Source organism: Typopeltis vanoorti, chromosome 14, assembly GCF_054136105.1.
Source record: "Typopeltis vanoorti isolate ZY-2024b chromosome 14, IOZ_Tvanoo_1.0, whole genome shotgun sequence".
In the NCBI taxonomy this organism is placed as follows: domain Eukaryota; kingdom Metazoa; phylum Arthropoda; class Arachnida; order Uropygi; family Thelyphonidae; genus Typopeltis; species Typopeltis vanoorti.
In genome coordinates, this window is record NC_143562.1 from 30,487,044 (window position 1) to 30,499,817 (window position 12,774).

Sequence of the window (12,774 nt, forward strand, 5' to 3'; positions counted from 1 at the left end):
ACCACTGTAGCATTAATAGGACAACAGATGGTGAGTAAAATTCCTAATTATCCAATCCTTTTAGTTGAGCTGAGCTCAACTAAAAGGATTGAGAGAAAGTGTGAGAATGATTTGATATTTTAATTCTTGATATACTAATTTGTTGTCTTTATATATATATATATATATATATCATGTATATGATAACTGGAAATAATACCTGATTATTTACACACACACACACACACACACACACACACACACGGATAAATCAATGACTTCAGCTATAATAGACAATGATTAAGTTTTCTGTGAATTGAGTTTATATTCAAGTCTGGATCAGTAATAATATTTCCACAGGAGACAAACCTGGTTGGCCTTTCAACAATTATGGTCAATGACTGAATACCATAAAGAACACATTCATTTCGTCATATAAGAAACCTACACCTTCACTTTCCTCTTATCAATGCAAACATGACAGCTGCTGGTCGACATCCATATACAGTTCAACTCCAAATTCATCGAACCAACATCTCATTCTCTGTCACTCCCTGCACCTCTGCTTTTTGAAACAATCTTCTCCATGTTGTTTTCCCCAATGATTACAACCTACAGGTCTTCAAAAAACACACATCAAATTCCTTCCTTCTAATCTATCGACACACAGCACTGGTGTTTCATAGATTTCAGAACCTATTGTGTGTGGGGCTGATATGAGAGTTCTAAGAAAAATTAGGGGGAGTGAACTGAAGGTATCAATAAGCAAAACCATATTAGAAATTAAGTTATTAGAAGAGGATCTGATATTAATAGTATTCAATAATGTGAGAGCAAAATTACTCTAAGATATATGGTCACTTAAACAGAATGTGAGAGAATTAATAAAAAATAGGTGTTTACTGTTAAAGTATGACCCATAGGAAGATCTACATCAATGTGAATTGATACAGTAAGTAGTGCCTTAAAAGACAAAAAAGATAAGTTCAACAATATTGAAACTTTGAAAAATAACAGATTAATTTATATTAAGGAAATAATAAAAAAATTAAATTCAATTATGGAGTAACAACTTACAAAGTGGCAAAGAATAATTTAATAATAGTAGAAAATTTGGCCTTTTTTAAACCATATTCAATGAACATAGGAAAAGAGATAAAGCAAATTAGAATAACAATTCAAAATTAAAGTGTGTGTGTGTATATGTACACACAATACTAATGGCAAGAGGAGAACTCCATCTACAAAAATTATTAGAGAAAAAACAAATTACTTAGCACAAAGGTGAGGAATGTTGCTAAGGATAACTCCCAAAATTGGGATAACCACATACAGTTATTTTTGTTAAGGTTCAGCCAATGGATATGGGCTATGTCAAAAAATACATATACAAATATCATCATCATTAAACTCCTGATATGTATCCTTGGTGTGTGTAGGTGGGGGGGAATATGCAGGATAATTATAATAGTACTACATAAAAAGTTACACCATTACTAACTTCTGATCAACAACTTTCCTCCAATTTAATCTGTTATCTGTCAAGACTACAACATTATCAGATCTTATATTTATGTATTTTCAGGCACTTTTTACTGAATCAATCCATCGACATCTTGGTCTTACACTAGGTCTTTTTCCTGCCAACCTGACAGAACAGTTCTTTTGCTAATCTTTCCTCGACAATTTTGTTTAAGTAACCATACTACCTGAGATTAGATCTACTAACCTATTCCTGAATGCTAACAATGGTAAGTTCATTCCATTCATTTTTAGTGTGATACTGCCATTGATACCATCTGTTCACTCCACTAATCTTTCTCAGAACTCTCATATCTGTGGTCTCCAGTCTTTGATCAAGTGTTTTATTTCTAACCTAGCTCTCAGATATATGAGTTAAAATCAGTTTGAACACTGTCTTTTATACAGCTAATTTAAGGTTTTTCTTTCTTATTCCATATTAATTTATTCAGCTGATTCCTACCATACCAGCTTTTCTAATTCTGTTGTCTATTTCCAATTTAATTTACCATCTTCACTAAAAACTGCACCTAAATAGCTGAAATATTTTACTTGTTCTATAGGTTCCCCATTCAGGATATAGTTGATGTTTTCAATGTTTCTACCTATTTTCATTGTCTTTGTCTTTTTATTGCTGATTTTCATACCCAATTTATTACAACAGTTATTCAATATAGTCAGAGAATCTTGCTTACTTGTACTGGATTTATTCAGAAGTATAACATCATCTGCATACAGTAAAGAGCTGAGTTAACATCACCAGATTTAATGCCACTTTCCATCATAATGTGCACCCTTGTTACACACTTGATTTTACCTCAAACTATCTTCCTGTATCTCCTTCAATTCTAATTGCTGATTTACAGCTTAAATAGAGACTACGTATTGCTCAATATAATGTCTCATTTACACCATATCACTGTAGTGTTTTGAACAGCTTTCCTTTTGGCACCTTGTCGTATGCCTTTTCCAGATCAATCAAATAATTTAAATACAAATCCTTTTTATATTCCCAAGATTCGCCATATAAGAAACCTCCACCTCCACTTTCCTCTTATCAATGCAAATATGACAACTGCTGGTCAACATCCATATACAGTTCAACTCTAAACTCATCAGCTATTTGTCTTAAAGTGAAAATCTGATCCTGACAACCTCTATTTGGTCTGAATCCAGCACTTGTTCTTCACCCAAGCTTTCCTTCCATAATTTTTATTAGCCATTTCTCAAGTATACTTGCATAAATCTTACCAGGAACACTTAGTAGGGAAATACCTCTGAAATTCTCACATTCAGTTTATTTCCCTTTTTTTTTTTGTAGATGATACTATGAAAGCTCTGCTCCAATCTGGAATTCGAACCTTCTGAATTATGTAATGCAGCGCTTCCCAAACTGTGGATCACAGTCCCCTTGGGGGGGGGCTGTTAGTTTTGTTGAGTGGGCCGTGAAATAATGAAAACAAATTTAAACCGTTTTAAGACTAAGTGTGCCAAGTCAAATGTGTATGTATGATGCTAAAAATATATTTGCATTCATTTGATTTTTGCAATATTTGCTGTGTATGTTTTGTATTGAATAAAAATACAATAAATATTATAATAATATATATCTGTATTACAATTTTTTTTCCGATGAGGACTGTGAAATATTTTAATTTTTCCAAAGTGGCCTCCATAAGTTTGGAAAGCACTGATGCAATGCAGCCACTGTAAAACTTTTATCTCTCCATATTTGAGAATTTCTGGTTGAATTTCATCTATTCCAGCTGCCTTTCCACAATTCAGATTTTTGATGACTGTTTCTATTTCAAGTATGGATATGTATTCCTGACTGCATTCCTGTTGGGAGTTTTCTACCACTGCTGACACTGCTTGTTTCATTTAGCAGCTTTCATATTAATTACTTGATACATCTAAAATATCTTTATCTTCAGTTTCTGTGTCACCTTTTTCATCTCTGATTTCTTTTACAGTACTTTTTCCTCTATTTCTAAGCTTTTTTCAATAGCTTCCAGAATATTTGGTCACACTCCTTATACTTATTTTCTATGTTCTTACCAAAGCCTTCCCATGAACTTTTGTTTAGCTAATTTTACAGTGCTTCACTTTCTTACATTTGTCTCTGTATTCTTTAAGAGCATCAGCTGACACACTTACTAGGAACTTTCTATGTGCTTTCTTCTTTTTCTCGACTGCTTCTTGAACTTCCTGAATCCACAAAATCAATCAGTGTTTTCTTCAGGATTTGGTTCTTGTTTTCAAACTCTTTCATTTTTTCTTCAATGAAGTTTGTGTATTTGAGTCTAAAATTCACCTCTGAAAGCTGCTCAACTTTGATTAGTTTTAAAACTAATTAAAACTTGTCAATATGAAAGTTAATTTTATCCTGCTCAAAACTAAATAGTGATCACTTCCTATTTCAAATCCTCTGTATACTCTTGTGTCCTGAACCAGTGAGAAAACATCGCTATCAACTATGACACAGTCAATAAGATTTTTCTTATTTCTTGCATCTCCTCTCTATGTGAATTTGGGCACATTTTTATGTTGGAAAATGATGTTAGCATTAACTAATCTATTTCCTGAAAATAGCATTGCACTTTTCTCTAAATTTTCCCGAAACATTTCTATATGTCTGGCAATCATTTTCTACTCTGCTGTTTAGATCTCCAACAAGGACCAACTTTTCCGTTTTCATTGTGCCAGCTGCCTTCTCTAATTCCTGAAAAAATTATTCTTGGTAGAACCTTCTATGGGACCATAAGTAGAAATAAGTCTCATTGTCCAGTTCCCATTTTTGAAATTTGCTCACATCACTCTACTTGATATTGTTTGCCATTCAGGAAAATTATCATCATATTTAGTCTTAATTACTATAGATACTCTCTCTTTTTCCTAATTGTTATTGTCTGAATATAACATTTTGTATTTTGCTTAAAAAGATCTAACCTGTTTTTGCCTTCTTTGTTTCAGTCATGCCTATTATGTTGATCGGGCACTTACCCAAATCTTCTGCTAGTTCCATTTTTTTTTTACATTGATACTTCTTATGTTGATAGCAATAATCTTGTATTCTGCCGATGCTGAGTTGGAATGTGTTCCAAGTTCTGTTCCAGTAACTGACTTTGTGCTGTTTGCCCTGGTTCCCTGATGAAAACAATAGATACCTTGTTTAACCGGATGACATCCCAGACAGCCTCAAATTCTGTCACGTTGTACCATCATTTTACATTGTGGTTTAAACCAATAAGAATACAATTTGGTCAGCTAAATACCAAATTGCCAGCCTATTCTCATTCAATTCAGTATCTAGGTAGATACCTAACAGGGTGTACCACGAGAAGATATAGATTGGACATTAGATCAGAAAAACCCCTGCTTGGTTCTCTGCATCCCTTAAAAGGCTAGTGGAGGTCTCCTCCCAGTTATACAACATACATTTAACTTAAATCTTGTTTACCCTAAATTAGAGGGGTAGCTTCATTACCAAAATTCCAGACTGAAATTAATCTTTAATTTTATCTCAGTAATCTTGAATTACATCATAGATGTTTTCAATCCAGTTTTTTCATTACCATAAAATTGAAATTCTTAAATTTCAGTGATAAAAAAAAAGCGTTTTATTAGGCAATTAAAATTATAAACATACAAAAAGCACCAACTGTTTTGCCACAATAGCGAAACTAGTTGGTGAATAAGTTGCTTCTTCAAGATGATAAATAAAAGTAAAATGCAACTTTAAATAAAATTCAGATCGAACCATTTGAGCATTAAGAAATGAAGAACGAGACATGATCAATTGTCTTCTAAGGATTGTTTGGAACCGTTCAAGTTGAAATTATGTTGAGAGATGCGATCAATGACTTCCAGACATCACTAAAATTAGTTTGATTTTTGTTAAGTGAGCCACATCAGTGATTGCCAGTTTTTGATATGTGAAAGGAAGTTTTCCTCATCAAGATAGGTTTATGGTGGCTTTATCCCAATCAATGGTGTAATTTGTGTTCAAATATTGACATTTCTTCTCTTCTGAATGCCAAGTTGAGATATTCCTTCTTTCTTAACTTCTGCAAGTCTGACCAATTTTTTAAATAATTCACTAAGAGTAGTTTACATCAACTTTTAAATCATTAACCAGGTTTGACTTATAAACTTTTTGTTCATTAAAACTGACTGTTTATGCAATGTGTTTCACTGTCTATAGCTGACAGCAACTTCAGGAAAGATATTTAACATAAACAAAAAACAAAAATCTCAAACATTTCCAACCATTATTTCTATAAATTGATTTCTATAAACTGGTATGCTTATTGCAAGCCTGAAGTGGTTTGGAAAAAAATCCCATGTTTGGTCTTTTAGAGTAGGGTTTCTGAATTATGTAAAAAATAAATAAAGATACAAAAAAATATCAACTGAAATAGCAAAAAAAAGTCCTTAGCACACACCCAATGGTATTAGTGTTGTACACATTTACAACCTTTCATGGGTGAGAGTCACATTAAAAAAAAAATGGAAGGAAGAATATATTAATTTACTCCTTTAAAAATTAAGCAACTATCCTTCACTAAATGACTTAAGAGTTTTTAAAGTTAATTCTATCATGCAACAGTTGCTTCATGACAGGTTGTCTACTCTCTCTCCTCCATCATCCAAAAAGTTTTCCAGCCACATAAACATAACAAACACATCAGATTTAAAATTATGCATACCTGAATAAAAGTACAATCACCAGAAGAAGGTTCTGTAATAGATTTCTCAGGTGATGTTGTGACATCTTTTTCAGGATTTATGTCCAAGTTACTTGATTCTGAATCACCTTCTTGCACCTCAGAAGCATTAGTCATCATTACTGCTGATGAATTCAAGGTGACTGAAAAATTTTCAGAATGACTTTCTGCAAATTCTTTAGGTAAAGTTTCATCCACATTGATATCAGAAACTGAAGACATTTCAGGAACATCTGGACTGGTAACTGCAGAAGATGGTGGGGTAAGAAGCATATTATTTTCTTCTATTTTTGGAGAATTAACTTTTTTATGTTTGGCACGAGGTGACTTCCGTTTTCTGATATTGCGAGTTGTATCAATACCACTTGCCCTCATTTTCAACTGCAAAATATAACGACAATGAAAATAATTAGATTTTATGGATGGCATGTAACAAATATTGTTTATTAAAATGCAATAAGATATCTGAAATATGTTTTGACAATGATATACTATGGATGTTTATGCAACAAGCAGAAGTGTATACTAATTACATGTAATTACAGGTTTCCATGCAGATGTGAAGAAATTACAATCATACAATCATTTTTGAAACTATTATGAGATTGGGGGGGGGAAACAATAAAGGACAAAAATGTATGATTTTACACTGAACATCTGTACTTTTGTGAATAGAAGTAAAGTGGCATACAGTAAACATATTTATAACAAAATCAAATAAATTCATATTAATTCCTGCCCTCTAAGAAAACTGTCTTTTTTTGTTGAAAAAAAAAACTTTTATTCTGCCATCACAAACCTTTCTCTAAAAAGTGAAATAATGACTAAAAGGATTGCTGAAAGCATTTTCATGAAATAGTCTATGAAAGTCAAACACAAAATTATGACAAAATCATATCAGAGAATTGTACTTTTCGAAAACAGAATCAATACTTCACAGGTAAGTGCCAGATGAATATCAGTTTCTCTATAAAAGCAACTAATTAGTTGCTACAAAAATAATTTACAAAAATTATTGAGTAAAAGCACTAATGGGATAGTGATGTGCAATGTGGAGTGGTCTGCTTCTACAAACAGGAATCTGGTGCACCAAGGATGTTCAATAAAGAATAATGATACAAAAATAAATAAATAAATAAAAAATACAAAGCTGATTCATGAGTGAAAAACTTCGTATCTTTTTTCAATAAAGTGAGGCATATATATATGAACACAGAGAATGAGTCACTTGCCCATTCATCCATATGTGAACATTATACCTAAGTATGGTATAATGGGGTATAAGCTAGGAACAGTGGTACAATTGCTTTCTGTAGGTAAAAGTATACTGTTGTGCACAACACCTGCAAAATATTTTTAAAGTATTCATGAAAAGCTCTTTAAAATGATGTGTCATATTGTGCTAAAAAAAAAGACTTCTGATGTAAATGATGAGGCCTGATGCAAATTAAAAATCATACAGTTCTTCACACTGGACTATCAGAAAGAATCATATCAAGTTTAGTAGATTTACCATTTATGAGATGATTGAACATAAACAACTACTAAGATGAAAATATACACATACATACATACATAAAGACCATTAATACACAATATTAATAGTCTTTTTTCAGTTGTAAATATGAACTCCATAATCACATATAATATACGAACATACAGGTTGAGTAATTTGTACATTACATTATCACATGTAAATGTTGTTAACTAGTTTAATATCCTTTGTAACAATAGCTTTCTCTGCAGAGCCAAAAATGTTTTAGGCATAGGCAACACGTCTAAATCTTTTTTTAATCTGCATGAATAGCCCTTGGAAATTGTCATTTAACAACTAAACTGGCCTTGCTGCATATGCATGTCAATAAATACATGGATGTGAAGTGTCCATTGGAGTTAACATTTGCATACTAGTGTAATAAAATAGATATGAAGCATATATTTTATCCATGTAGCCATTTTGGTGGTTAATATGTCATGGAACATGCCATAGAAAGGGCCGGCCTTTGTGAAGTAACTGCATAAGTTTTTTAACATCACTAGATTTTTTTTTTATTAGTTAGGAAAAACCACATCACTTAAATGCCCTCCATTTTTGGCTTTGCAAAGACAGCCTTTTGTATAGAATGTTCCATGATTTATGGGTCACGCTGACTGCATAGTGACACTGATGGGAAAAAGATAACATTTTATGCATTTTGATAGCTGCGTAACACTTTTCTATAAGTGCAACATATGTAAAAAAACATTTTTGAAATTAGGATGAACAGCTCTTTAAAACAATCAACCATGTAATATCATAAAGGAAAAAAAATTCTCTCCTCTATCTAACTTCTCCAACACTTCTGGAGAAGTTTGTAGATTAAAAACTATTCAATTCCAAGCAATGTTACCAGAAGTATCCATACAAGTTTGGTGACATTTAAGAGATTACCCAACACTTCAACAACAACTGAGGAATGCATAAGATATATTATATAGCATTTTCTTTGTATAAATACCTTTTTCATTGAAGTCCATCTTGGATCTTCTGAGAACTGGGGAAGACGAGCAAAAAGTAACTGCACCATATCCATTACAGCATGTTCTGCAGACTTGCGCAGCAATTCTTATTAAAGAATCAATATGAATGAGAAAAAAATTAATAAACAGAAAATACAATAAAACACAATATAGTTGTATTAACAAGGCAGTGAAAATAGATATCTTATCACCACTCATTTTTAGGAAATACTCAAAAGAGTTAGCTATGTTTCTCGAGACACAGTTGCTTAATGGAAGTCTTGCAGTAGGAAGGGTGCCTAAGGAGTGAAAAGATGGCAACATAGTTCATTCTTTGCATGTATAATGCACAAACATGGACAACACTTTTACTTAGCTTCCGGTAATGATGACTCCAGGATTCTTCCCCCCCTCCACCTACCATGAAATACAAAATTTTTCTTGTATCTGTACAAATACCCTTACCAACCTATGCATTTCAATCATATCCCCCTCTCTTTCTTCTATTTCCCAAACTTAAAGACTAAATTCCTTCATTCTGTCTTCATGGTGCAAAATTCCAGAGGCCATATATTATCTTAGTTACCAGGTGCTGTTTTTTGATTGTCTTCTCATCTCCATGAAACAGAGGCAACAGCATCTGAGTGTAGTAGTATAAATGTGATTGCAAAGCCTTGTTAAAGTAGAGAATAACCTCATTCTTGCATTTTAGTGTTCTCTTCAACACTAAAATCTGCAGTTATCTGATGCAATGTGACCAATAACTCAACATCTATTATCACCCCTTTTCATAAACAATGCTTTACCAATAAAGTGTAGCAAATTCCTATTAATAATAGTCAATCTGCAATGTCTTTAGTCCAACATTACACTGATATTCATTAACATTTTCACATAAAATCCATCTGTTCAAATCTATCCATATCACCTGACTTTGCATCATTATCAATACAACTGAATGGTTTCCAGACCACCCGAATGTCATTAATATACAACGATTATGAACAATGGCCCAAGGTGGCAATTTCACGGTGGTGGCCTACAGGACATCCACAAGGTGACGGATGAGGCCTTAGATTGGCTTTCTGGTCTGGACATTGACCTGTAGTTGGTATGGTGGTGGCAGTGGTTATGGAGGAAATAGAAGATTCAAGGTCCCATTCACCACGAAGATGCTATTCTCATAGCCGCTCTCATAGTCCTCGTTGAAGTATCAGCAGAACTCCTCCTCATGCTAGAAAATCATGATGCAAAGTGAAATGGGTTTTCTCTAATGGATCAAGTTTTCACAATAGTCACAACTGCTCTCTAATAAAACCTTGGATACAGCTACATTTGTGTTGTGATGCGTTGAGAGAACATGCAGTCTTGTCGTATTTGGTGCAGTAGGATGATAATTTTCCCTGACTTGATTATAACACATTACTTTTGCTTTTTTTTTTTTTTTTTTTTTTTTTTTAAAGGAAGAGTTGGAATGCAGTTTGTGCCTTTTATGTAATGAACTTTTACGTGTTAAGATTTTCATCATTTATTTCTGGAGATTGTGATTGTACATTTCACTTGTCAGTTTCACAAAGCCATATGCATAAATAAATAAATATACAAGTTAAATAGCCATATCCTACTGATTACCTCATTTTCTTACTCAGCTGTACCATACATCACTCTCCTATCTAGACACAAGTCTATTTTGTATATCCATCCCCCTGAGTTTGTGAAAAAGATTTCCCCATGCAGAGCTCCATCAAAATGCCTTGACAAAATTCAGTATTGTGATATACCCATTACTCTTATCTAACTCTGTTGTCCCTATTGCAAACTGTGAATAGATTATTAAAGCAAGACCTACCTTTAATAAATTCTAATAAATATATAAATAAATAAATACACAAAAATTCATATCACCACCCAACACCAAAACTAGGAGTCATAAGCACCCTCAATCACAGAGCATTAACAATTTGTTCGAATGAACAAGCTCTAAAACAAGAATTCGAAATCATTAACGATACATTTGTAAAAAATGGCTACAATAAAAAAACAGTTCACAAGATCCTCCATAAAAATACATTGCAAAATTGCAAACTGTGAATAGATTATTAAAGCAAGACCTACCTTTAATAAATTCTAATAAATATATAAATAAATAAATATACAAAAATTCATATCACCACCCAACACAAAAACTAGGAGTCATAAGCACCCTCAATCACAGAGCATTAACAATTTGTTCGAATGAACAAGCTCTAAAACAAGAATTCAAAATCATTAATGATACATTTGTAAAAAATGGCTACAATAAAAAAACAGTTCACAAGATCCTCCATAAAAATACAACTAAAAACAAACAATATTACAAGAATGCATAGCATACCCTATGTTAGAGGCATTTCAGAAAAAATAGACAGAACACTATATAAATACAACATCAAGACTACCTTCAAACCCCTAACAAAAAAAAATTTACTCAGTTCTTCCAAAGATCCTCTTCCATATCTGGCACACCAAGGGGTTTACAAAATCTAATATACATGTAGCCTACCCTACATAGGGGCATGATCCTAATCAGAAAAATGAACACAAACAATACATTAAATACCTCCATTATGGTAAAACAGGCCTATCAGACCATGCACCCCCAAACATACCATAGAATTGACTAGAAAGGCACCAAGTTCCTACACCACACCAAAACCTGGTTTGAGAGAAAATTCAAAGAAGCCTGTAAAATGCTAAAACACTATCCAAACCTGAACAAAAAATGACAGATTAATCATTCTAAGAATGTGGAGAACTCATCTGCAACCTGTATAGCAACCAAAACAAGCCCAGAAGAAAATCTCAATATGAGAGGACTTTAGAAATGTTTAATGTAGTTCCATTTTTAATTTATTTATTGTTTCAAAATATTGTGTTTATTTTTTATTTATTTTAATTTAATTGTAATTTTTAATTTATTTTTATACTTATCTGTTTTTGAAATTTAATTTTTTTTAATCTATTTATCATTTTTTTTTAAATTTAATATTATTAATTTAGTTTTCCCACAAGAGGTCAGGCTAGGTAAAAGATTAATAAGCAGTTAGATTCATTTTACCTTTGTAAACCACAGTAGTATGTAGCTAGGATCGTACACATATGTAGTTTCTGATGATGACCTCAATACAGAGGTCGAAATGTCGAAAGTTACTTTCCTAATATTAAGTAAAGTAATTATTTTAGCACGTGTGTTGTGTTCCATAATTTCTTAACTATGAATACCTTTAAATTAATAAAACCAAACTGTCTTCTATAAAGGATCAAAATGCTTTTTTGATTAACATTTCCAATGCCTTAATTATTATACCAGAGATACAGATCGGTTATTGCCTGGCTACATCAGCTCTAACTCCACTCTTCATCATCATCGTCAAATTCCTGCCATGTACCCTCAAGGGGTGTACAGGATATGATAGTACTACATGAAAAAAATTACATCCTATCTACAATTTTCCTCCAAATCAGTCTGTTACTTGTCAAGACTCCAACATTATCAGATCTTATATTTCTATCATCTAAGGCACTTTGTACCGTATTAATCCACCTATATCTTGGTCTTCCTCTGGGTCATTTTGCTGCCAACCTGGCAGAGAACACTTGTTTTGCTAATATTTCTTCGCCCATTCTGTTTAAGTGGCCATACCACCTGAGATTAGCTCTGCTAACGCATTCCTGGATGTTGACAATGTCAAGTTCTTTCCTAATATCCTCGTTTCTAATATGATATTGCTGAATGCCATCTGTTCAAGCCTATAATCTTTCTCAGGACTCTCATATCTGTGGTCTCTAGTCTTTGGTCAAGTGTTTTACTTCTGACCCAATTCTCAGATCCATAAGTTAAAACTGGTTTGAACACTGTCTTGTATACAGCTAATTTAGTATTCCGACTAATTTCTCTCTTATTCCATATGAATTTATTCAATTGACTTTCCACCATACCAGCTTTGCTGATTCTGTTGTCTATTTCTATATTTAATTTACTATCTTCAGTAAAAATTGTGCCTAAATA

General features: G+C 32.7%; 1 protein-coding gene across 1 annotated transcript in view; it reads right to left on the reverse strand.

Moving 5' to 3' along the window:
- Nucleotides 1–12,774, reverse strand: part of garz (Sec7 domain-containing protein garz) — a 405,451-nt gene that overhangs the window by 347,351 nt on the left and 45,326 nt on the right. Inside the window, exons 5-6 of the mRNA XM_090404320.1 lie at nucleotides 8,726–8,832; nucleotides 6,210–6,608 (exon numbers count right to left, since the gene is read on the reverse strand). Coding sequence (XP_090260446.1) covers nucleotides 6,210–6,608; nucleotides 8,726–8,832 — 506 coding nt within the window. The remainder of the gene's footprint in view (nucleotides 1–6,209; nucleotides 6,609–8,725; nucleotides 8,833–12,774) is intronic.